Source organism: Akebia trifoliata, chromosome 6, assembly GCF_017979445.1.
Source record: "Akebia trifoliata isolate Shusen 1 chromosome 6, ASM1797944v1, whole genome shotgun sequence".
Classification (NCBI taxonomy): domain Eukaryota; kingdom Viridiplantae; phylum Streptophyta; class Magnoliopsida; order Ranunculales; family Lardizabalaceae; genus Akebia; species Akebia trifoliata.
This window is the reverse complement of record NC_141380.1, coordinates 8,110,999-8,138,653: the sequence shown is the minus strand read 5'-3', so window position 1 is coordinate 8,138,653 and position 27,655 is coordinate 8,110,999. Positions and strand designations below refer to the sequence as shown.

The 27,655-nt window shown below is 32.9% G+C and overlaps 2 protein-coding genes across 2 annotated transcripts; both read right to left on the bottom strand.

The window, feature by feature from the left end:
• Positions 1 to 7,153: 7,153 nt before the first annotated feature.
• Positions 7,154 to 13,102, bottom strand: TBL36 (TRICHOME BIREFRINGENCE-LIKE 36). Its single transcript, XM_086445662.1, has 5 exons — positions 12,737 to 13,102; positions 10,596 to 10,767; positions 10,304 to 10,485; positions 8,658 to 8,816; positions 7,154 to 7,720 (listed from the first exon to the last, which is right to left on the bottom strand). Exons 1-5 carry the CDS (start codon positions 13,069 to 13,071, stop codon positions 7,420 to 7,422), a joined length of 1,149 nt encoding a protein of 382 aa, XP_086301788.1. The 5' UTR covers positions 13,072 to 13,102; the 3' UTR covers positions 7,154 to 7,419.
• A 4,396-nt stretch (positions 13,103 to 17,498) lies between these two features.
• Positions 17,499 to 27,177, bottom strand: LOC147400053 (pleiotropic drug resistance protein 2-like). The gene is made up of 21 exons (XM_086446580.1): positions 26,828 to 27,177; positions 26,607 to 26,727; positions 25,844 to 25,932; positions 25,621 to 25,705; positions 24,975 to 25,265; positions 24,795 to 24,885; positions 23,770 to 24,670; positions 23,464 to 23,624; positions 23,178 to 23,292; positions 22,847 to 22,995; positions 22,718 to 22,759; positions 22,288 to 22,304; positions 22,062 to 22,178; positions 21,175 to 21,507; positions 20,744 to 21,034; positions 20,557 to 20,640; positions 20,034 to 20,167; positions 19,715 to 19,942; positions 19,121 to 19,292; positions 18,380 to 18,634; positions 17,499 to 17,815 (listed from the first exon to the last, which is right to left on the bottom strand). Exons 1-21 carry the CDS (start codon positions 27,175 to 27,177, stop codon positions 17,543 to 17,545), a joined length of 4,299 nt encoding a protein of 1,432 aa, XP_086302706.1. The 3' UTR covers positions 17,499 to 17,542.
• Between the last annotated feature and the right edge of the window lie 478 nt (positions 27,178 to 27,655).

Here is a 27,655-nt window from a genome sequence, read left to right as displayed (position 1 = left end):
AATTAAAAATAAAGAAAATAAAGTGAATCTCCATTTCGTGTGCTAAATATGATAAAATTCTGAGTTTGGTATACTGTTCATTTTAATTCTCAAAATATGCATTCGTCATTTTTCTAACATATGAACTTGTGAGTTAATTTTTTTAATATCTATGAATTTGTTGATATACCAACGAATTCATTGATTATAAAAATGAAAAATTCACTTGAAATATATGTTTTGGAAACTAAAATGAACAATATACCGAACCAAAATTTGGACATAAGTTGCACGCATTTTGAAAAAAATCCTAAGAAAATATACAAATGATTAGAAACAAGTAAAAGTTGGGGTGCTAATAGAAACTCTCTCAATTTTTTTTTTTTCTAGATTTTTGGGTTTAAGATTTTGTATAAGCCCAATCACAATTGTAAACAACTACAGAAATTCTTTGAAATGTGTTATAATTTTTGTAATGTTGAGATAATAATTTGAGCCAAACTTTTGTAATGTTTGAATGATGTGTTTTAATCTTTAATTGGGGTGTGACAAATAATTTAAAAAAAGTTGGGTGTAATAAGTAAAATATGGGGTGCTAATAGCAACTCTCTTTTGTTAACATGTTCCCTGAGGCATAAGTTAATGTGCATTAAATGCAGGAAGCTGGATTTTGTCCCGAAAATGCCATAAAAACATTTTTTTTTAAATCAAAATACCGCCAAATGCTTATTCCTAAAGTATATTTATTGCTCTTCAATCTAAGGGCACACGTTAACCAAACTCTTTATTTATTTATTTTTATGACGGGGTGTCTGAACCCATGGTCTCAACTAGTCAACTAATCTCTTAAAGCACTATATCTTGCCCAAGTCTCTGGGCACATGCAATATCTCACAAATCACACAAATCAGGTAAGGCTGAACTAGACAACTAACCTCTTAAAACACCATATCTTGCCCAAATCTCTAGGTAGATGCAATATTTCACAAATCACACATACCAGATAAGTCGAGATAAATTCCTACAGGTGGTCAACGAGGAGGTTTGATCTCAAGACTTCCTTTTTGGAAGCAAGCTTTGTTGTTACGTCCAACACTTGTTGGTTAGTTAAGCATGTAGTCTTATAATCACAATATTTCTCTAATGGGGGCGGTTTAAGGGCCATATGAGAAAACATATGAAAAAACTTTCGTTTTTCAAAATAAGAGTTAGAGGTTTTGGATTGAGCTGATTTTTTGCAAGGATGGTCACTATGATGAAAAGATCATCCTCACAAAAAATCAGCTCAATCAGAAACTTCTAAATCCATCAAAAGTGATTTACAAATTAGTGATAAAAATTGGTAAAAAATCGATGGTCCACATTCTAAATCACTTTTAATGGGGTTAGAAGTTTCAGATTGGGCTGATTTTTTTTTTGGATGATCTTCCCATCATAGAGATCATCCTCACAAAAAATCAGCTCAATCCAAAATTTCTAACCCATATTTTAAAATTTTATTAAAAACGAAAGTTTTTACATATGTTTTCTCATATGGCCCTTGAACCTGACCCTTCTCTAATTCCTTTTAAAAGTAGGGAAAATTATTTTAAAAAAAAATTCGCAAAAAATTACTAATTTTAACAAAATTATTGATAAGAACCCATTTCGACCCTTAAAGGGTCGAAAATATGTTTTAATTTAAAAATAAAAATTATGAGTTTTGGCCCTTTAAGGGTTGGAATGATTTGTTATTATAAAATTCCGATTTTTGGTCCTTAAAGGGCCAAAAAGTTTATGTGTCGAAATTATTTTATATTAATAATTTTTTATTTTAAAATTTTGCTTTTCGACCATTTAAGGGTCAAAATTATGTTATATTTTAAATTTTTGATTTTCAATCCTTAAAAGGTCAAATTTTCTAAAAGTTTACAAAATAAATTTGATTTATAAATTTGCTTGAAAATGTTAAATACAAAAAAATGAAATGATGAAGGAAAACATTTATCAATTACAAATATTATTCCTTTTTATTTATCTGAAATAAATAAAATTTTATTAAAATCATAAGATCTAAGTGACATTTCAAAATAATTTAAAAATCATTATCAAATATCTTTATTTTTTTATTCAATTATTGCATATGCAAGTAGAAAAATACAAGAATTTGGGTTTGAGCAACTGCAGTAAGCAGTATGCTTTAATATATATATTTTAAGAATGTACCATCTAATCCTACAATTGGTCAATATCCATTTTTAAAAAATCATTTGTACATGTTTTAAAAAATATAAATATACGTTGAAAATGACTATTTTGACTAATTTCAAAAAACAAAAGCTTCCCGAATTTCTTTCTAAAATAGTTTGACAATGATATTTAATATTTTTATATGCCTCAACTTCACAATCATGTATTTTACAATTGATTTTTTCCTTTACTTTCCAAGCTTTTATATATGTAATAGATACATTATATTCATCTCTAATATAGTCATTATAAATTGGGAAGAATAAAATTAATTATTTCTTATGCGAATTAATATTTTATCTTTTATCCAGTTACTACTGATTTGATGATGAGGTGTGCGTCCATTGCACCCATACATGTGTGGGTTGTGTTAAATTTAAGTAAAGTAAATAAATCACCATTTACAATTTTTTTTTGCATATATACGCCAATCACAATTTGAAACATCACATTTAATTATAACTTTTCTTTATTATTAATAACATATTTTATTATAAAATTATTTGTAATAGTTAAAAAAAATTATTTTTTCTCTTAATTCAAGTACATTATTAAAAATTTACTAATATAAATATCGAATATATTTTCATCATCGTCGGATGACAAACTCAAATTGTTATTAACAAATTCATCTACATTCCTACCGGAATCATTTTGTGTTACAATATTACATTAAGTTGTATTGTACGCAATATTCTGGCTATATTAGTATTTTGATATTTATTTGATGAACTAGGCTCACCTTGACCATAATTTGATTAATAAGTTACAAAAATTTTTATGTTGCATCGTAAAAATAATTGTATTTTGTGAATTTTGATTATAAAATAATATATATTTCTAAGTTCCTTGATAAAAAATATCAATTAAAATTTTTTCATTATATAAATTGATAAGTGACCTTATTGAAAATTGTCGTTGAATATTGCAGATTGAAATAATAAGATATTTTAAATCCATATATATAATTTCTGATGAAGTTGATAAAAGTCGTGTATTTCCACTAATATACGTGATACATTGAACATAACTCCATATCGATAAATAATTGCTTTTGAAGACATCTTTAATGTAATTGTGAGAGAATCAAAATAGTGAGAATTATGAGAAAATCAAAATAGTGAGAATTGTGAAAGAATAAGAGTGTGAGATATGTATATCACATAGTCCAATGGCTAAATAACGGTCGAAAAGAAAACAACTAAATAACAATAAAAAAAACGAATAAATAACTATCAAATAATTTAAATTAAAAAATAGAAAATTTGAACTTTAAAGGGTTGAAACTGTGAATTATTAATTAAGAAATTCAGCTTGGTATTTTATAATATAAATTAATTTTGATGCACAAAATTTTCAGTCCTTTAAGGACCAAAAATCGGAATTTTATAATAAAAAATAAGTTCGACCCATAAAGGGCTAAAAATTGTAATTTTTTATTTGTAAAAAAGTTTTTTTTTTAAATTAAAATATATTTTCAGCTCTTTAAGGGTCGAAATGGATTTCTATTGATAATTTTGTAAAAATTAGTATTTTTTTACGAATTATTTTTGATTTTTTTTTAATAATTTCCCCTTAAAAGTATTTTAGCTCCAATTCTTTCTTGGAGTACTTCTGATTCTAATAGCCACACAAATTCTTAACTAGCTAGATTGATTACTTAAACCAACAATTTTTTTGCAATGATATAATTACCCATATTTCTTCTACTAGAAGACATGAATTAATAACAACACATAATTGTATTATAAAATTTAATTAAGATATCGTAATTGGGGGGCAGTTTCCAAAAAACAACTTTTAACCTCTCAACCCCTAAAGCAATTTAATTTTTTCTTTTAACTTCATAGCTGCAACACTAAATTTTAGAGAAACCATTATTTCTTATGCACTTGACCTCCAAATTTTTGTAAAACCATAACTCAAAATAGGTCCATCCCTGAACAAATTTTAACTTTATAATTTTATTGGAAGGCAGGCAAAACATAAGAAAGAAAAGTTTCTTGAGGATAAAATGTTTATACCATAATAATTAAGTTAATGGTCAAAAGTACTAAACATTCCACAATTTTGGAAAAACTTTTAGATCCAATAAAGGATAATTCTAAATGTCGTGATTAAATTCTTGTAGTCATAATTTTTGCAAAAGTGATTTAAAGAGAAGATATTCTTTAGAAACACTTCTCACTAAAGTGACCCTATTCGTTGATCCCATATCAGTCAAGAGTTTTACATGAAAAATCTTGTAGACAATTGTGTTTGATAGCAACAATTGACATTTGATAAAAGATATCGAAGATATATATAATTTGTAGATTGTAAAAAAACAAAAGAGATAAAAAGAATCCAAGGCCAAATCTGTAAACAAAAGTAAGGGAAAAAAGACTAAATTTTTTTTAGGATTTGAATTGAAAACATGGTAATAGGCTTTGCAAAAGGTCTGATTGGTTTGTGGAGTTGTACTCCTGAGAGTTGGATTTTTGAACTTCAACTTCTAATATTTCACACTGAGATGAGGGTATTTAGGTTACTTTTACTCAATAAGAATGATTGAGGGAGTCAGGCTAGCCTGACTAACTTAGTAAGATTTGAACATTATCTGATGCCACAAATATAGATGTAACATTTTAAGAACTCTGAATATATATATATATATATATATATATATATATATATATATATATATATATATATATATAGGGTCAGGTTCAAGGGCCATATGGGAAAACATATGAGAAAACTTTCGTTTTTCAAAGTAAGGGTTAGAGGTTTTAGATTGAGCTGATTTTTTGCAAGATGGTCACTATGATGAGAAGATCATCCTCACAAAAAATCAGCTCAATCAGAAACTTCTAAATCCATCAAAAGTGATTTACAAATTTGTGATAAAAATTGGTAAAAAATCGACGGTCCACATTCTAAATCACTTTTAATGGGGTTAGAAGTTTTAAATTGGGCTGATTTTTTTTTTTTTTTGATGATCTTTCCATCATAGAGATCATCCTCACAAAAAATCAGCTCAATCCAAAATTTCTAACCCATATTTTAAAATTTTATTTACCGTCGAAAGTTTTCTCATATGTTTTCTCATATGGCCCTTGAACCTGACCCATATATATATATATTTAAATAAGAGATTGTTTTTCACCATTGAATTTTAATTTTAAATTTGAGAATTCCATAACCGTCCATTTTTTTATTTTTATTTTTATTTTGAATGAGTTTTTCCATGAAAACTAGAAGGTTGTGGTGTTGGATTGCCAATGTGGTAATCCATGTAGGCCCAACGACCATTAGCAAGGACTCTACACCTAACCCATACTAAAGGGGGGGGGGGTAAAAGAGGTAAAATAATAAAGTTTGGGAGGTATTATTAAGAAAGGGGGAGAAGTGGAAAGAGAATAAAGTTGGAGGGATAATATTGAAAAAGGGTAAAAGAGGAAAGAGAATGAAGTTAGGGATAGTTTTGAAAAAAGGAAGAAGAGAAAAGGCGAAACATGTCTTTTAAGATTTGTTGTTTATGGGGTATAAATCTTAATATAAAGATAGTGAGATCTACCATTGTATTTTATTACATAAATATATCAAATATTCACTAAAATGTGGAGATGTATTTTAATTTATAGGGTTTAATATTAAATATTTAATTAAATAAACAAATTAACTTGATAAATACTTTAGAATTAATGTTTGTTTAATTTTGGGATAATCTCGATAAAACCTCCCTAAAAACTATATTGTCTGAACTCTTAAGATGTCTTCTAAGAGCAACTCTAATGCACTTTGCATTCCCTCCCAACTGTCATTATAGAGAGTCAGAGCCCTTTGAAGGGTCTCCAACGCACTCTGCTACTCCCTCTCCATTTAGAAGAGTGGAGTTTTCAATTGACAAAAGAAGAGAGGGATATTGAGGATATAACCATATATTTTCTCACTAATTAATTTTAATTAAAATAATAATAATTTTACTAACAAAATCACTCCTTTTGATGCCATCTTGATCTCCTTCGCTTCCCACATGGGCCTGGCCCTTTGGTCATGTTGGAGAAAAATGAGTAATTACATAAAAATAGGAGAGGGGAAAACAGAAAATCAATTTGAGACACAAAAAATATCAAATTTTAAATTGATATTTGCCTCCGATACATAATTGTGATCTTCAATAGGTTATTAGAAAAGCTGTTTTTCACGATAAATGGATTGAAATTGTATTCTTATCATATTTATATGCTAATCCATTCATACAAAAACAAAAATTATTGATAAAATAATGTAATTGTAGAGAAATTGACAATATAATTGAAAATTTAATGTAATTGATTCGTAGTTAAACAACCTTTGAATTTATTACATGATTACATGAGGAGATATTAATACCTTTTAAGCTTAAAACTTAAGGTCCCATGTGACAATCAAATGTGCCTGTAATATAGCTTTACGCCCACATCTCGGGTTTGAGATTAAGGTCTTTCATCCAAGTAGAGAATGCATGGTTCTAGCATGTTAAGAGGTAGGGCTGTAAATGGATCGGATTAGGTTTGAAATTTGATCAATTCTGCTGGAATAGGTCTTGGATTGTGTTTTGGTTCCGTTACTTGCTCGATCTGATAATATGTGAGAAAATATATAGTTATATATTTTTTAACGATAAGAAATTAGATAGCATTATCAAAGCCTTTGTCCCAAGGATTTGGGTTGGTTAAGCGAATCTTTGTTCCTCATTCCATTTTATACTGTCATGCCTTTATGTTGGTGAAAATTTATTTATATCGGCTGCTTTCATGATTATCTTAATTCACGTTCTTTTAGACTATTATTATTAAGAATCTTTAACTTGAATACTTCTTCTAATTGGAATATATGAAATTGGATATAGTCCGATCAGGACCAAATACCAATCCAACAAAAATCGATAACATTCTTAATAAGAAAAAAATTTAACTTACAAGCTGATGTTGAACTTGAATTAACACTTTACAAGGATGAGAACGGTGGCGAAGACGCTAAAGTTACAAGCCATGCATCATATTATATCATTCCCACCACCTTAGGATATAACAATTATAACATAGAAACATTAAGAAATCTACATCATAAAAACACCCCAAACACACCAACCTTGGTCTCATTAACCACACTTCTCCTCTACTAGCTATCAAGAACAAATTAAAACCCAAACTTTGAAGAACATTTTTCTTTTCTAACTCTAACTTAGATGACTGCATTCAACATTTCATTCCAAATATCAGGCACCCCAGGAAGGCACCAATGGCTACAATCAGAGGTGTAGTCCTTTAAGTGTAGTCTCTCCTTTTGTTGAAGAGATCTCGCGTACACCGAAGGATGACCATCTTTTCGAAGTGCAGACATTCTTGTGATGTCTTGTAGGTAAACTGGAAAGCTCATCTTCTTTAACACTCCTTGTAGCACAACCAGTTGTCCAGGTACATGAGGTTGGTGACTGAAGTACTCTAGAGGCTCCCTTTGGTTGTAACATTTCCAACCATTTTCCCTATGAGATACCCATATGAGCCCACATTTGTTAAAGACATTATTATTTAAGAGAGATTCTATTGGCACACCAATCTTTTTGAAAGCGAAGGATTGTTGTTTATATGTATATTGGCGTGTTATAAGTTAAAATTAGTGTGTTAATAGAAATTCTCTAATTTAAATAACTTATGGGATTTTTCCCAAAACGTGCACAACTTTTGTCCAAATGCCGGTTTTAGTACACTGTTTATTTTAATTCCCAAAACATGCATTTCGAGTGAATTCATCACTTTTATAATCAATGAATTCGTTGATATATCTACGAATTCGTAGATATTAAAAGTGTCACAGTCATGAGTTCGCAGGTTATAAAATGCCGAATACATGTTTTGGGAATTAAAATAAACAGTGTACCAAACTTGGGATTTCGTCATTCAGTGCACGAAATGGAGATTAACCCTAGTTTTAAAATGAGAACTTCTATTGGCACCCCAACTTTTACTTATTGCACCCCTACTAAATTAAGAAGAAAAAAACAAAAATTAAGGGTGAGAATATCATTCTTTCACTTTAGGAAAGAATGTTAAGTCTAAATATTTTCCTCCATTTGATGGAGAAATATTGAAGAACGAAGAGCATGAAATCAACGTCAAGAGGTCAAAGTAGACGATCGTCGTTGATGTCAACTTGTTCTTTTTTATGGGTTATTGTCGATAGTAGCAATTACATGGTTTTTTAAAATTTGTGCAAGCATTATGAAGAAATTTTTTAGGTGGAAATGTTATTAATTTTTGGTTGGGAGGTACTAAATATTATAAATAATTGGGGTGTAATAAGTAAAATTTGGTCTGCCAATAGAATTTCTCGTTAAAAGTCTTAAATTCATTGATAGTGTTTTATAAAAGAATTGGTATGACAATATAAGCTCTCATAATTTATCAGTTACTGGATAATACCTGTTATGTCGAGGCGAGACGCTTCGAAAAATAACTTGGGTTGTTTTTGGGTTGAGGTTTAGATCTACCCATCTAGCCCATGTAGAAAGTCCCTTCTCATAAGCAACCATTGGATTTAAATTTGTGAACACATTCTTTCCCTCCATGCAAAAGTCCCACCTGAAATAATTCCCTTAGAACGATGACGAAGAAGATGATAATAATGTGGTCTACACTACCTTGTGCCTTGAGACTATGCTATAGTACTAAGGGGTGGCATGAACATATATTCTAGTCGTGATCACATGGGCTAGACCCAAGTCTTTTTAAGCCAGTTAGAGAGTGAAGAACAAACGATCCTCGAAATTAAAAGAGTGAGGTTAAGACTTAGTCGAGTATATAGACTTAATTTCTTCAGAGTTCTTGTTAAGGAAGTGAATGACGAGTGCCATTTATTGATTATCCTCCTTTGTGATCTCGTAGATCCTATAGGGTTGAGACGATGCTATTGGTCCATGGATTTTCTTTCTGCCACATTTCTCTCGAAGTGATTAGGAGGAGATATCAGGGCCTAGGAGGCGGAGCCAGGATTTTTCAGTTAAGAGGGCAAAACAATAGTTAATGGTAAGGTTGAAGAGCTTGAAGGATGACCAATTTTAGGGTTTTGGCTAGAGGTTGATGAAAAGGGCATTTAGGTCATTTCTCATTAAAAGAGAAGACCCAAGTCAAGGGGTCAATGCCAAAATGCCTATATGCCTCCTTGATCTTAGTCTTTTCCAATTAACTATGCAAAATAACCTTATTGCTCCCATCTTCAACCTAAAACAAAAAAACAAAAAAAAGCCTTTTATTTGTTTTCCCAAAGCAAGTCATCTTCAATCTCTAAGGTGGAATTTTTTAACCTAGTTTTCTGCCTTAGGACTAACCTATTTTAACCTTCAAATTTTAAGAACAAGATAGGGTTTATAAATATAAGATTATGAGATTTTTTAATAGAAAATTCAAGAATTTTCTACGAGGGATTAAGGAGATGCTCGAAATGATGCATTGAAATTAAAATTTATTTACAATAAAGATTGAAAAGCTTGAATACGACTGATTTTAGGGAGAAAATCAAGAACAGGCCAAAGGTGGTATGCCACCAGGTTGAAAACATAGGGGTATCTTAAATATTTATGAATTTTATAAAAGGGTATCACATCACCCAAAAATATTGGGAGGGGCAGCAACATAAAAATGGGTATATTGTCAATTTGAAAAAAATTGGTGGGGTATCTCAAATATTCACCAAATGGTAGAGGGGTTTTTGGGGAGATGGGTGGGGGATTGCAAAAAAATTTAAAGGAGAAAGATGGATGGTGGAGTGGGGCAACACAGTAAAAGATGTATGTCATCAGTTTGAAAACAGAGGATATCTTAAATGATTACCATAGTTTAAGCGGTGCATTTCAATCGGAAAAAAAAAAAAACCCGTTTGCCCCCACTGGTCACTTCTTGGCTCCGCCCCTGCAAGACCAAATTGATCTTATTCCCTAGAGATCCCAGATGAGGGAAACCTAGAATATCCATCGACGCTGATTGATCTAGTAGATCGTCAAAGTATCATTGTTGATCGATTTGTGACTAACATCTCGAGTTTCATAATAAAACATAATTTATATACTTACGAAGTCGATTTGCTAGAGTGTGTCCACCAATGTGCCGAATCAAACACAAGTATATCAATTCCTCTCCAGAATCGTGCGTTCTCTTCGATTGAATCCAAATGTAAAATCCTCTCTTTCCGAGGTCCCTCCCTCAATTCCACAAGAAATGGTGCCCAAGAGAACTCAATCGATGTCTCAAAGTCCTACAATTTCCAATTCAAAATTATTTATATATAAACAACGACGATGGAAAAATAAAAGTTACAAGAACACCTTTGATAGAATTAAAAATACATGTACCAATTAGTCTTACCAAGGCATGGAAGGCCATGGTAGGACCATTATAGGTCACCATCTTTCTCTCGGGTGGGATGACTCCTTCGATCAGACACACAAGAGACTCCCATTGGTTCCTCATTATCGAATCTCCTACGAGCATTATCCTTTTCTTTCTCATCCTTCCAAGAAAATCGAGTGAATGGAACCTATATGATATATATGAACCATTTATCTTTATTTCATTATACCAATAAAAATAAAAACAATATAGAAAACCAAGTTAATATATATTATACTATGATTTAGAATCAAAAGAGAGATTTAAAGAAATAACACAGATTCCTTCACTCCATCAACATCAAGCAAGGATCTGGTGTGGCTAAAAAATAATAATATGGTCCACACCAACTTTTACTAACTCCACATCTTTGGGGTGGCGTTAGCAAAAGTTGGGTAGAAGCTCTCTTCATTTATTTATGGCCTCATTAATGCAATTACATCAATATTCCTTTGTTTTAGAAGAATTGTAGTTGCCTCCTCAACCTTTCTACTTTGACAAGTTCAAACCATGGTTGACAATAATCCATAAAATTAGCAAAAATTTAAGAGATAGGTTACAAATAAATTTAAAAAAAATAATTAAAAACTACAAAAGATGTCGGTTATTTTGTCATTAACTGGTCAGTTTTTTTGGACCACCCCTCCTTGTTTTGGTGAATATTTGAGATATTCTGTGTTTTTAAACTGATGACATAATGACATGTCTTTTGACTTTGGTCTTCTTTGAAAGACTAACACAAAAGGCCTTGAATTAATATCCTCAGCTCAACCTATGGCTAGAAACCCTTGATTCTTCTTCCAAAAATCTGTCACCTTAAAAGTCCTTCGATCTCAGGGGTAAATTATTTTTAATTCATTCATCCTTGTTTCAATCTCAACCACCTCTTTCTGGAAAATCCTGGATTTTTTTTACCCAATCATCTTCTACTCCAAAAGCCTTACATTATTCTCGAGGTTAAAAGTTGAAGGAGATAGAATCTTTAGGTTGAGCAAGAGGGTAATTTTACGAGTCATTCTAAACTGATTTCCTATGACATTGAACTGACGTGGCAACGTGCACAGAACCATTGAACTTTTACCTCGAGAGACCAAGGATAAGAATCTATGATTTTATGCACACTGTCACATTAGCGCAGTGTCATAAGAAGCAATTCTAATTTTATTACCCTGGTTAAAGATGTTGAATTTTTAGGTAGAAAAAAACAAGAAGAAAAAGAAGAGTGCTTTTGGTAGATATTGAAGATGGGGGCATTTAGGTTATTTTAAAATGATATCACAAAGAAGATCAAGGTCAAGGAGCATGTTTCAGTTTTAAAACACAAGGGTATCTCAAATATTCACCGAGAAGTGATAAGTCTCAATCAACTTTTGTTTTTTAAATCTCAAAAATTGTTCAATTCACATCCTAAGGACCTTATATATATATATATATATTTGTATTATTTTTATAACTGGGTATCCCTGTAGACAGTGTGGATTGGGCTCGTATATGAGTTTTGTCCAGTCCATAGATCATAGTCTTGTCCAAAGACTAGTTTTAGGACACGTGCAATGCCCACACATCACATGCACCAGATAAGTGAGGGTGAGTCCTCGTCAGTGGCCCCTGAGGAATTAATGATCATTTTGAGTATCGAACTCACAACTTACGGGCATTAATTGCTTATTAATCCACAATACTCATTAAGCCAATCGCTTGATTTATTTATACCCTATATTACTTGATTAAGAAAGATCAATTTTTAGTTTCTTTATTTTTATTTCAGCATCTTCATAACCTTATCCAAACTTTTGATGGAATTTTCTCTTTGTCTAACATTAAGGAACATAAAGAAAAATGTGTGCTTCTACTCATAAATACATCAAGATATACGTACATCTTCAGATGTATTCTTATTTTAAAAACTCGTCAAGTCATCCCGACATTCAATTGAATTAACTCGATTGATTGATTGAATTTAATCTAGTATTTATCATTCTAACATTCAACCTTTTATAGTTCTTGACATTGATTAAGTTATTTTTATAAATATAAAAAAATATTATTTTTAAATATATAAAAAATAAAATAAAAAATTATGAAAAATATTCAAACAAAGAACATTATTCATTTACCTCGGAATTGAACAACCTTGTGGCTTCCACCTCCATTTTTCATAGTCAGAATCCGGTCTCCCATTCCTTTGACAACTTACCGCGGTACTAAGATAAGGGCAAGACGAGGCGTAGAGAGGGTACGATGGATCATAAATCCATTTTCCACTCGAAAAAACACAATTCTTCATAGAATCTCTTCGACTTTGAATCATAATATGAACGTCGTCGTCATTCTCGTCTACCCAATGCTCCTCACTTTTATCGAAGTAAGTCGCATTGCAGTCGAAGAAACTCAAAGAAAGGAAGAAGATGAGGAAGAGGAACAAAAGTGATGAGAGTGTTAATTTTGCCATAGTGAGAGAGAGTGAGAGAGGCCAAGAAGATAATAATATATGTAGGATTAAAATTTGGGAGGTATTGTAAGTCCCATGAGTTGACTAAATGTAATAATTTCAGCATAAGTCACGGTAGGGGTGGGCCTCATTCTTTTTTATGAGTAATTTTGACATACCCCTCCATCTCTTGGTGAATATGTAAGATAACCCCTATGTTTGCAAACTGATGACATGCCCCCCTTGATCTTGGTATTCTCTTATAAATTAATACTAAAATGTCCTAAATGCCATTGCTTCAACTTCTATAATAATTTTCTTTTGATCTATAGTGAACGTTTTCTTCAATCCATCATGTTCAACCTTGCTTTTAATCCTTCGTGAAATATCTTAGATTTTTCTAAACTAAATTCTATCGTTTTCTATTTCTTCAAAATTAGATCTTGTCGTGAGGTTTGAAGGTTGAAGTTGATAGAATCTTAAAGCTGATGAAGGTGAATGATTTTGAGGATACAAAATCAAGAGTTGAAAATGATTGTATTTGAGGGTGTAAACAATAGATGATATTTTTTAACTACAAGTTAAAGCTGAAGGTCATTTTCTTTTAGTCTATCATAGATGACTAGATTCAAAGTGGGCATGTCATCAATTTGAAAATATACAGGTGTATCTAAAACATTCTTCGAAACTTCAAGGGGGACAACTAAAACATACCTTTTTGACTATTGCAATGATGACTAGTAATTGTGATGTTTAGTTTTATCTTCATTGTGTTGGCCACTTAGGCCGCGAATAAGAATTTGATACCGACTATGTATCAAAATTTTGATACAAGCAAGTTAAAATCATGCCCTCACTAGATAACAAATCAGATTGATGAGTATTTTTTTATCCAATAGATTAAATAATTTTGGAAAGAGTGCATGTGTTCTAAGTAGGGGTGCAACTTGGTCCAGTTCAAATCGATAGTTTTGGGGTGGTTTGATTCAGTTTGGAACAAATTACGATTCGATTTCGGATTACGAAAATGGAGAATAGATCAATTTAGTTCGATTCTCGGATCAAGCTTATATAAAACCGAACCAAATCGAGAACCAAACCCCTATGTAATAAATAATAATAATAATAAAATTATGAATTATTTTATTATTATTATTATTATGAATTATTTTAAGAGTTAGGAGATAGATTAGTCGTTTTTTTTTATGAATAAAGTAATGATTTTTAATTGATAAATTGAAATTTATTGTATGAAATTTTATGTTTATTTTTTTATTAAAAAAATATTACTTATAATTTATGTATATTTTGGGTCTTATCTTTTGTTGGTCAAAGGTTTTTCAAGAGTTTAGGGGATTGTACTTCGAGGACTTTTTGTATACGTGGGATGGGATTTGTTGTTATACGCGTGAGTAGTCCTACTTTGTAAGGCCTCTCCAAGTTGATCATCTCGACCGACTCGATTTTTTTTTCATGAATACAATACTATTTATCAAAAAAAAGAATATTGGTAATCCATATAACTGAACCTAGCCAAACTGACTTTAATTCGATTTGGGTTGGTTTGGTAATAATGGAATTTGGTTCGGTTCTGATTCTTATTTCATGAAACTGACCTATGTCGATTCAATTCCAATTTGACCTCAAATTGTTCCATTCCGAACCAAGTTGCACCCTTAGTTCTAAGTGGCATTGCCGATGAATCTAATTAAACCCAAAATCTAATCTGTTCCAATTCAATAATTAGGGTATAGATCAAGATTTGAGTTATAATAAAAACCCTAATTCAATAAGCATTTGATCCCGCATACCAGGTAAGTAGGAAACCTCACCATAAATATATATATAAAAAAAAAAAAAGCACTATGACGATCCCAATTCAATAATATGAGATGGATATAACAAATTATGCTATATATATTGTTTAAATATATGGTGCAAAAATATTTAAGACTCAATCGAATAGGTTCATATTGGATTTGGATCCAATTTAACTCTTATTCGATAGATTCTAGATCTACCTGATCAATTGAGAACCCTAATTTGAAATAGTTGATTTGAAATTCTAGAAATCCCAAAACTAAATTTAGTGGATATGGATCAAATATGATCTAAATCTCTTGATTCGACTTGGATGTGGGTTGAATATGAAGCTATCCCTAGATCGTCCCAAATTCGAATATATTGCTTTGAAACCATATTTTTATTAAAATTTTCAAAATATCACTTTCAACTACTTCTTACAACATAGATCCTTATAAAATTAAAAGGTATTATAATATATTTTTCTGACAAAACTTGTTTCTATTAAACAAAAGACCCACCCGAAACTTGGGTGGGTTTGGACCATGGACTACTGCAAAGTCCCGTAACTTTCGGTTCCAGATTATTATTGCTTTCTTTTCAAAAAGTCTAAAAAGAAACCCACCAAACCCCTAAAAAAGATGAGGGTTTGTTTGTAATGATCACATTGATCCTTTTTATAACACGTTGATGTGTGCCATGTGTACCTTATATTATATAAAATAATGTTAGCCATCTTAGTTTTAACAAACTTTTGAAGATGCTGTATTTGACCCAATATTAATTTAGAGAGTTACTATTGCCACACCAATTCCTATATAAATCAACAAAAAAATTACACACTTTTGTGTCATTAGTAAATGTTGGTGTGGCAATAGCAACTCTCTTAATTTATTGTGGGTCTGTATTAATAGTATTTTATCCCTCTCCCCACGACTGTTGGAAATTCAAGACCTCCAAACTTGGAGAAGGAAAAGATTTTGGGGTCTTTTACTAATTTTGTTAGTTATTAGGGGATTTGGAAGAAAAGAAATGAAAGATTAATTAAAAATTAAGTAGTAGACTGTTTATTACAAGAATTTCTCTATTAGTAATTCAATAATATGGAAGGGTTTATCGAATTTAAGGTGGCGGTCTTTGAAGATCTGTTTCAGTGGGATTTATTACGATAGTTAATTTATCGCAATATGGTTATCTTTAATTTCTAAATCATGGATAAATTTCTTTTAAAAATTGTGAATTTAACACCAAACCTCCACAACCATTTATTGAGCAACGCCGAGTTTGTATCCTAAACTTTCTGAAACTTACCTCACCATATCAAATAAAGCATCTCATGAACAGGTTATCCTAGTTCTAAACAGTTTTAATGTCATCCTCATTTAACAAGAGAATTTCTATTAACACCCCAATTTTTACTTATTACACCCTAATTTCTTAAATTATTTATCACACCCCAATTAGATATTAAAACACACTCTTCCAACATTACCAAGGCTTGGCTCGAATCATAATCTCAACATTATAACACTCCTTCAAACAATTTTGATGGTTGTTTACACTTATAATTAGGCTCGTATAAAATCCTAAACCCCAAAAAATAGAAATCTAACAAAAAAAAAAGAGAGTGCTTCTATTGCCACACCAACTTTTACTTATTCTCAATCATTATTTTAATTCCATTGTGTAAAATTTGATAAATTTTTTTTTTAAAATAAATAGTTGCAAATTTTATATGTTTTACATACCAATTATTTTTAACTTGGGGCCGAAGCAGAATGATCCACTGTGTTCTTTAAGATGTTTTCTAGCATCAGAAATGACCACTATAATAACAACCACGTGCGTATTATTATCTTCGATCGAATCTTTAATAGTTTTGTATGAAGTCACACTGGGAACTAATGCTTGTAATCTAGGAATTGCTCAATGGGTCTCATCGGAAATGTTTGATGCTTCTTGGGGTGTCTTAGGCTACCGTGAAAGTATGGAACTTGAGGGGAATGGGGGGTTATAATAAGAATGAACATGTAGCAGTTAGGGTGGTGTTAATTATTTAGTCAGCAACGAAATAAAGGCTTTAGGAATCTAAAATAGAGAAGATAAGGCATGGGGGACTCCATAATACTCAATTGTGGGTCCTGCATTGTAAGTCGAACCATTATATTTCATTCCCTAATCGATCCACTAGCATACAACTAATCTAACTATACTCTTACAACCGCGAAACTATAAAACTAACAACCAATAGAGTACTACATTATGGTTGCATTGTAATGAGGTGTATACCAATACACCAGATTATCATCTAATACTCCATTAACAACATCAATAAATATCAAATCATTCATGGCTAATGTTTACGACAGCTATGGTACAATAGAAATTACAGTAGTAGTTTGTCGAAAATCAAAATAAAGAATATATATACATATACATATACATACATGCATACATATATGTATACATAATGAACAATAAAAATGAAATAGAATGTCAACCATGCACAATTATACGAAAAAAATTCACATATCAGAATTATAATTATCAAAAGAATATATATGTATATAGTAACATGACTAATTATCAAATCTAGTTCGTTCTTCCTTTTTTTCTCAACTTCTGTAACTAATTACATTCCGCTTTCTTACGAAAATCACGTATCTCAAATTATGTTGTATAGCTTTCATTATCTTCTTTGGAAGTTCAAGAACTTGATGCCATAAGCAAAGACGAAAAAGAAGGCAAGGACGAAACCGACGTGGGCAGCTGCAATATATCCAAGGAAGTTGCTCTCAAAGCCCATGTACTCCTTTAGGAATATCTTCACTGTTGGTCTAACTTCCTGCCCTGGTATCTCAAGTGGATTGTTGTTGTCACCCATTTGAGAAGTCAAGATGCCGTAGAGCGTCCAAGCAACCGGAGAAGCCCAATAATACCACCTCCACCATATTGGGATTTGCTGCAAAAGTTTATGCTAAGGTCATGCCATGCAGATAGTATAAGCTGTATGACAACAAGTTTTATTATTTATTATTTATTACAACTAGTGTAACATTTATGGTACTTGTTAGGCTGTAAATATGAGTTACCAACAGATTACATCATAAATGATACACAGTTCGGTGATGGTTTTACAGCTTGGCCAAGTCTGATATAACTTAGTTGAAATGGACTCAAAAGGGTACTAGCTAGGCATGTTTTGCAGCGTGAATTAGCCCTTTTGATGAGGCTGAAAAATAGTTCCAACAAACCAAATTTTTGGAAACCTCGGCTGATTTTTGACACTTGGCCAATTCAACTTGTTTGGATTCATTTAGGTGTTCTATTTTTCATACATATAAATGATTTTAAAGAATTTAAATGTCGAAGATGGATAAAAAAATGAGATATTGAGATTGTAGAATCTATTAATACCGTTGATTAAAGAAAAAATCAATTATGTTTTGAGTATAAATATATACTCATCAATTAATTTGGAATATGTTTGAACTGGTCTGAGAGGGTCGAGTTTGAGCTTACATACCGGTCTAGGGATGAGGAAACCAGAGAACAAATTCCAGAAGCTTAAGAAAAAGGACATAACAATGGCAGCAATTTCCCGGCCAGGAGTAAGAGATACCACCATCATCCCATACATGACGAAGTAGACAAAGCACATGAATATAAAGTAGTAGAACCACAAGAACTTGTCCACTTGCCATTGGAATCCGATCATAAAATAAAGTAGAAGAGTGTAAATAAAGGATTGAATCGCCACATATATCGTCTCAATGGCCACCTGCAAAGCAAAGAATGTTTGGGATTAGTCTTCTTGTATTATATATGTCATAAATATAGAGGTTGAAAACCAATAAGGTGTGGAAAGTAAGGTCCATATCCCTTAGTGTTGCAACACACAATCATGAATCATGCTTCAGAGCCGATGTCTGTGGGACTCACTATATGGCGGTTTTTGGTCTAGTGGGCTTCTTTTTATGCCCCTAGGTCTCCCTTTCCAAGGTTTGAATACGTGATGTTTGATACCATTTGACAAGAACCTAACCAATACACGAAAATCACCTAGGTGATAATGGCATGGAAGGTTAAGCTCTTATCCGTTGGGGTCATAACAAAAACTCTCCTGTTGACTATCTAAAATTAAGATAATATTTTAGGTTCTAATGGTTAAGTTTGCTATAGTTTGATCACGTTTGATGAATCTAGGTGCGTATTGAATGAACACAACCCGTATTATGCCCTTAGCTGGCCAATTGAATGGGTTTACCTGAGCAAATGCATAAGGCAGTGCTGAATACATTCCTGCTGCTCTTTCACGGTAGAAGACTGTTCTCTCAATTGCCACAACAGACTGCACCGCAGAAGCATTGCTGGCTCCAAGGAAAATAACAGCAGAATACATAGCTCCTATCAGATTCAGCAGGTCTTGTTGTTTGTTCCTGAATGAAACAACCATGCAATTAATTTCAAATATAAATACCTAAGTTTCTGATTTTACTCTGGAGTCGACCATTACATTTTAGAATCTCAAACATACCAGAAAAATTAGAAAATCAACTTTATATTATTCACTCATCATTGGCCGAATTGATAATATTTTTGGTAGAGAATGGATTGGTGGATAGGGTTTCATAGCCAATAATAGTTTAGGAGAGGAGGAAAATGGTAAGAGACTCAGACATTTAACAATGGGACTTGACACCGTAGATTTGAATTAACAAAAGACATGCCTTTACACAAGTGAATGGGGGAACATGCGGTAATTACTGCCTCTAAAACTGCTAAAATGGACATTCACATCTTATTTACTAGCTAAAACTAAATCTGCATTATTAGAAAAATAAAGAACTACAAGACTTACGTCTGGTTGCCTTTACCCCAAAAGATGAGACCAAATAGAATACCGATGACTATTGTCACGAAGAATCGGATTGCATTATACTTTGGGTTCCTCCAGTATGACCAATGTTGTTTCCAGAAACAAGCCAAGCATTGAGTTGTAAAGCTTTGTGAGTATTTAGAAGGGAAGTAGAGATCGTTGGAACCAGGTGTTGGAGAGCTTAGTTCTTTGATAAGTTCCTGATTGTTCCTGGAAAGGAATTCAGAGAAACATGAGTAAAGCCAGATACAATAATCAGAAAAACAAACAATCAGATTGCAGAGTATCAAACTCAACTTACTGGTAGAGAGTAGAACTAGAAAAAATTTCTGCAAAATCCACTCCAAGTTTAGCCTCAACAGAATCAGCACTGACTTCAAGCATCCATGTAGCAGGATTATAACCATCTCTGATCTTGGGAAGTCCTGGGATGGCCTGCAAAATTTTACAAATATTAGAATTTAGGATTTTCCCTTAAAAAGAACCACACATAGACTTCAAGCTACCCAAAACATTTCTTGCTTCATATTTATTGAATTTTACAAGTCCAAGTCATGGATAATTTGAAAAAGATATAGAAAATCAGTAGTATATATGTATTTATGTATGTATATCTACGTGTAGACTTGGTCACAAATTTATCATTAAGGATGAGAAACTTTCCTCCTTTTTTCTTTTAAAGGAGAAGGATAAGATTACTAAAAAAAAATACTTTCATACAAATCCTCAAGCCCAAGTTTGATTAACAAATTAATAATGAAAAGTTAATTCCATAAAAAGGCAATCAATCGATGGAATCACATAAATGGGAAAATTATACTCACTTCAAAATATTCTATAAGCTTGTGGGAATTGCGACCAAGAGGTCCAGCATAAATGACTTGCCCGCCTCTCTTCATCAACAGTAGCTGCAAACAAAATGACACTTAAGTTAAACAGAAGAAACACGACAGTGTGACAATCATAGAAATAATAGACTGCAATAAATAAACCAACAAAATTAAGTTCTACCTCATCGAAAGCTTCGAAAATATCTATGCTTGGTTGGTGAATTGTGCAAACAACAGTTCGTCCAGTATCCACTGTATTTCTCACTGTTCGCATAACAATAGCCGCAGCTCTAGCGTCAAGGCCTGATGTTGGCTCATCCATGAAAATGATAGATGGATTAGCAACCAACTCTACGGATATTGTAAGCCTCTTTCTCTGTTCAGTTGAAAGACCAAATACTCCTGGAAGGCCGACTAGAAAATCCTTCAACGAATTAAGCTCAACTAAGTCCATAACTTCATCAACAAACATCTAAAACACAAATAAAAACCATAAGCAACATAAACCTTCATGTCCAACTTTATGTTGCTAGAAATAGTGTACACAAAAAGATCATGATTATTGAAGTCAATAGAAAAGAAATAAAAGATGGGTTCCAGTGACTAACACACCTTTCGTGTTTCCTTATTCACTTTGGAATCAAGACGTAGCCAGGCCGAGTACAAGAGAGATTCATATACGGTGACATGTGGTGAATGAATATCATTTTGTTCACAGTAACCACTAACTCGAGCAAATGTTGTTTGGTTCTTTGGGTAACCAGAAATGTTGATACTTCCTTCAATGTACCCTCCAGTCTTCCTTCCTGCTAACACATCCATTAACGTAGTCTTCCCTGCGCCACTGACACCAACTAATGCTGTCAGAATTCCTGGTCTAAAAGCACCACTAACATCTTGTAGCAATTGGAGCTGGTCTTCTTCAATTCCTTGTCTCTTCATTTCCTGATGAAGGAAACAAATAGACACCCTAAGACTTATTTGCATTGGGTTTCAAAACTAAAGTGCATTCCGCATAACGCTATAACAATTACCAACCAAACAATACAAACCGTCCATCAATGTTAAAAGACCGCCTACAACTTATGGATCTGAACGTTAATTTATTGAGCTTGGTAGTGAAAGCGGATGTAAAGAGATTTTTCAGATAAAAGAAAACATTCATCTGGACTGTTGAATTGATGAAAAAGGATTCATTCAGCGGACCCAAATTTTTTTGAGACAAGGCTTTGGTGATGATGATCAATATATAATAGACCTATAATTGGAAATTAAATCTAAGCTAGCCTCATTTGATACTTGATATTTTCAGTTAATCATTTGCATTACAACTAAAAGAATGGATGGGCATGGTAGCCTAATAGTAAAAATGTATCGCGAGCAAGGTTTATTTTTTTTCGCTTTTCGGTAATGCTTTGTAATTTAAATTAGAAAAGAAACTAGAAATCTCTCTCTAAAAAAAAAAACTTATCACTAAACACATGAGGTAAGTGACTTACAGCAGGCATATCGACATGGTAATTCACATGATTGAATGAAAGTGAAAGTGGTTGGAAAGGTAAAACCATTCCTCTTCTAGGCACATGTTCTTCAACATTTACACTTAATTTGGTACTCTGTTTAGATTTCCTCACTGCCATATCAATACCTGTAATTCCACACAATATCAGAAAAACCAAAAGAACAATGTAGTATAGGTAGTATTGCAGAAATCAAATACAAAACTACAGTAGTTTTTTCATCTACCCATGTTGCCATTTATCAGGAGGTTAGACTTGATTAATGGACCTTCTCTTCCTTGATGATATATTAAACAACCCATTTTCTGATGACCTTTACTTTTGTGATAAAATTATAAATAGTAGCGATTGTGCACTGTAAGCCGGGCAATGGACGAAATGGATAAATATTTCCTTTAAATCTATTATCGTTGTTGGGATTTAAGGACTCCAAATTTGATTTTAACCCCCGGTTTCTGATACTCTAGTGATCAAATGTCAGATACATCCTCAAATTATGCTCAAGCCTTCAAACAACAAAGGGTGGATGGTGAATCTCAAACCTTCAGACATTGGAGTAGTGGAAGCTGAACTGATTTCTGTAGTCTTTGAACTATGAACTCCATTGGTGGATGACTTCACCTTTTTCTTCTCACCATCATAATCATCCACGATTACAGCTTTAGAGCCACTAAAAGCTGCAATTCAGTTGTAGGAAAATATTTAGCATAGGTATCTTATTTCATGGCAGAAACCAAATTTAGTAAATCAGTGTAGTGACTTACGGCTCAAATAAGTTAAAGCTGTGATAAAACAAACATTAAAAAGAAGAGAAAATCCGAAGAGTGCTCCAATACATATCCAATACCAATACTCCTGCACAAACATGCCTCTGGTCCTCAAAAGCATCTTTCCAACTGTGAATTCGGGAATGCTGGGGTCAATGATGGGCTGTATAAGATGACAAAACCACAATCAACCGTGGATAATGGATTCTCTCAAAAAGAGTGAAAAATGCTTGGTCTGCAAAAGCTTAAAAGTTATATGAATATAACAACAAATGATAAAAGGATGATATTCAAACGAACAAATGAGAAAATCATTGTCAGACTATACGGAGATCTTACAGTGCTCCATCTTTTATCAAGAAATTCATTGATGGCTATGGCGTTCTGTCCATACATCATCGGAGAAGCATAATATCCCCATATCATCCATGGAACAATATCATCTTCAAGAATAGTAAAAAAAAAAAAAAAAGGCTGGTTAGAATCACAAATCACATGAAAGAAACCCTTACTTACCTAATATCAAATAGGACCAACCACTCTCTTGTGTCACATTGGTACAAACAACAGCTTATTTCAACCAAAATACTTGTAGTGAAGAAAAAAATGCAAACCTTTTGCAACGACGAAGCCTCCAAGCACAAAAACCAATAGAAGGGTGAACATACCAAGTGTGTTTGCAACAACATCTGTTCTTCCTACTGCTGCAATGAACCGAAAGAGAGAGAGGGCCACCTGGTGTACACCAACGAATGCCAAGAACTGCCGCAAAAACCTGAATGTGTTGAGAAATGTCAAAACATGATACTTTGGATCATATACCATCATCAGATTCAATGATTGTGGACTCCACAAAAACATAATTGAATGAAAAGACATTCACTTGTATGGTATGTCACATGAAGGACCATAACATTTACCTGTTGGCGGCGGGAGCAAACCCAATCGTGTAATACGTAAGAATGACCCATATCCCTGCTTCCATAACTGAGAGGGGGATCCTGAGGAGCCAAATTGGTAACCCAAAAGCCCATGCAGGGTAAAATAACAAATCTCTCTGTTTATAAAACACAGGAAGCCTTAAAACAGTCATTGCAAGCTCTGCCATTCCATTAAACATCACATTAATCAGACTAAAAAACAATGCTCCATAATATTTTCCTCCGTCGGCTACTTGACCATGTTTCATCTCTGTTCTCAAGAACACCGTCATGGCTAAAATTGACATGATTGTTATCTGGGTAGTTTTGAATATGTATACGAAAGAATTCCGCTTCATTAACATCCATTCCCGAGAAAAACATGCCTTGAAGAGTTCCCAGTTGGAGATGCCATACTTGTCTCTTTCTAAGGTAGCTGGATGGGCTCTGGATTTATCATAAGGAATTCTAAGATCTTCTGAAAGTTGTTGACCAATGTTGAAAGATGTGAAGGACTGCATGAATTCAGCTGCCGATATGTATCGGTAAGGTTGGTTTTTGTCGAACCAGTACTGTTCTTGGTCTTTCATTGAAGTTACTTCTTGCAAAAAATCTGCAACGCCTTTTCTTTCAGGGCATTTGAAGCCCATGTATTCAAAAAACTCGAGGACATTCTCACGTGAACCTTGGTAGACAATCTGACCCTCTGAAAGTAGGATAATGTCATCAAATAGTTTGAATGTCTCTGGTGCAGGCTGTAGAAGAGATATGATCATGGTTACATCCATGACATGAACCATCTGTCGCATAAACCTCACAATCTGAAAAGTTGTGGAACTGTCCAGTCCAGTTGATATTTCATCCATGAAGAGAGCTTTCGCTGGTCCAACCAACATCTCTCCTGCATTTGGAAAACCACAAACTTGAGAACTAAACTAACAACATATTTTAAGATTCAAAATTTTCAAATTTCAAAATCCATAACACAATGCTTGTACCACACACACACACACACACACACATACCAGTAGTGACACGCTTCTTCTGTCCACCAGAGATGCCTCTTCTCATCGCATCACCGACCATAATATCCGCACATATATCCAATCCAAGTACCTATTACAGACCACTTACAGGTAAGACTTTGTCAAAGTTGGATTGTTAAAATAAAACAAAGATAACAAATTTAATTTGGGGCAACAAACCTTGAGAAGATAATCAGTAACCAGACTAGTTTCTTGGCCTGCCATTGATGTTACTTTCATGAAAGCGTCGATCTCAGGATCTGGTCTAATCCCTGCTTCCTTCTCTCGTCTGGATAATTCTGCCAACATGTTGTATCTGGTTCCCACCCCCAAGCATCGTCCGGAGAAATCCAATGTCTCTCTTACCGTCATCTCACCATAGTGAAGATCATGTTGGCTGATATAAGCACATGTTCTCTGAGGTACAAATTCCGAAAGTTCATGACCACAGTAGGTGATGTTACCTTTTACCTGTTGATTGTTCCAATTTATTAACAAATAGAAGATATTAACAAAGTTGGGATTCGGTAATTATTCGGAGGGGGGGTTCAATACGATTAATTTGGAAAAATTCGGAAAAGTTTTGAGGACTATACAAATGATATTTATTGTGTTTCTTACCAAAATCATTCATCTTTAACCTCCATAAAACTCCTTTATTGTTCTTGAGATTTGAATATTGGAAAAAAAAATTAAAATTGAGAGGGTGAAGGGTGGAAATGTTACCATGTTCTATGATTAATTGATAAATCATCGATTAGTTCGTTTATTCACCAATTTAACCCACTAGTCCCTAAATCGGAGAATTTTGTGATTATGGACATACCCTTAGCTTCTTATCAAGCTTCCCGGAAAGCGCCTGCAACAGAGTAGTTTTTCCAGAGCTAGGTGGTCCAAGTAGCAGAGTCATCCTGAAAATAACTAAATTAATAAATAGAGAACAAGATCAAACACTATTTTAATAGAATTATGCAAGAAACACAATTAAAACTGTGGATTGAGGACTAATTCAATGAAATGGAAACAAGTCCTCAACTTCATAAACATACTTTGATGGTTTCACTATTCCACTTACGCCCCGAAGTATCTTGTTAATCCTTTTTTTGGATGGGAAGAGGTGAACAAATCCAAGAAATGCCTGTATGTCAATAACAAGTTATACTTTGCAAAATCAATAAGTTTTCTAATCCAATAAAGCAACAATTAATTATCTGGAAATCTAATCTAATAACAGAAAACCAAGAGATGAAGAAGATATTTGGTACAAAATTTTCCATTTTTTCAATTTATCACCATTTAATCAAGAACGTCACATTCAAATTTCACCAAACTACCAATCCCCATGCATTATTTTTAGTGTAAATTACCATTTCGTGAGCTAAATACGACGGAAGTTGTTTCAAATAAATATTAGCGAGGTCGTTACTTTGAAAAACTTGCGATCTCGGTCTTCATTTTTGGGGAATTAAAATGAACAATGACCATGTTTTAGGAGATATCTCTTATTTCTTGCTGTCCCAAAAATTTCCTACTTCAAATTTTTTTTTTTTTTTTTTATAAGTAGCAATATATTCATATGAAGAGAAAATAATACTAAGCCAGTCGAGGTGACCAACCTAGCAAGACCTTACAAACAGACGCTACTCACCAGAAATACAAAGCATCCCATCCCAGTTATAAATAAAATCCTCGAAGAAGATCCCCCTAAATTCTCTAAAAACTTTGGACCAACAAAACAAAAGGCCCAAAATGGAAATAAAAATCAAAATCTCATTATATTAAGAAAACAAATTTAAACTTTTTTTTTTTTACCTCTATTGAGTTCATAGAGGAATTGAGAAGAGTAGGAAGTGCCCTGCTCCCAACATGTGCATCTGCCTCTATTGATAAGTTCTCAAACCGGATTTCAATCTTAGGAATCTCAATTCCAACCCTATTTGATTCAAAATTATTAACAAAACAAACATTCCCAGAAATTAAAAATAATACAAATCGAATAATTCTGTATTTATGTTTGAGAGAGAGAGAGAGACCTGTCGATCCGATCTCTAAGCGAACGAAGAAATCGCTCATTGTCGTCTTCCACAGCCTTGAGAATGCTCTCTAAGAGTTGTTTCTTATCTCTTACACCGAGCTTGGTAACATCAACCTCTTCATGACAAACCGCTCCATCATCAAGAACTTGCTTCAAAATTCCTTTACGCATCCGATCATAAGTCGGTAATCGCTCAATAGCAGCCCATTTCAATTCCTCTTCATCGTCTTCATCTCGTCGACTTCTGCAGAAAACATCTGGCGAAGCGGTCACGTAAACATCACGAAAGCTCGGCGTACCCCAACTTCTCCAACTACTCATCGATCTGGATAGATCATCTGCAGCCATTGTAACCTGATTGACTTCAATTTTTGCTAAAAAGCTTTGAATCTCTCCACAACTCACACTGTTTTTGTATGTTAGAGTTTCCTATCAAATTGTGTCCGAGAATAATATATTAAGATTTATAATTCAAAATAGAACTATTCTTGATTTAATTAAGGAAAGATTTGCAAGAACAGTGTGGTTTTAAAAGAAACCGCGTCTGTGATTCGATTGAATCAGGATTCTTTATCTGGCAATCGAAATATAATAAAAGAAATCAATCTGAATCAGTTTTTCTCAGTTGGAGTCTATCTATCTCTCTTTCTCTCTCTAAATTTCAACTACTGAAATTATAGTGAAAGAAATCAATCTGAATTCTGAACCAGTTTTTCTCAATTCGAGTCTAATCTGATCGATTTGAATTTTTTGCTAGAAAGCTTTGAATCTCTCCACAATCCACACTGTTTTTGTATGTGAGAGTTTATTATTCATTTTAAAAAAA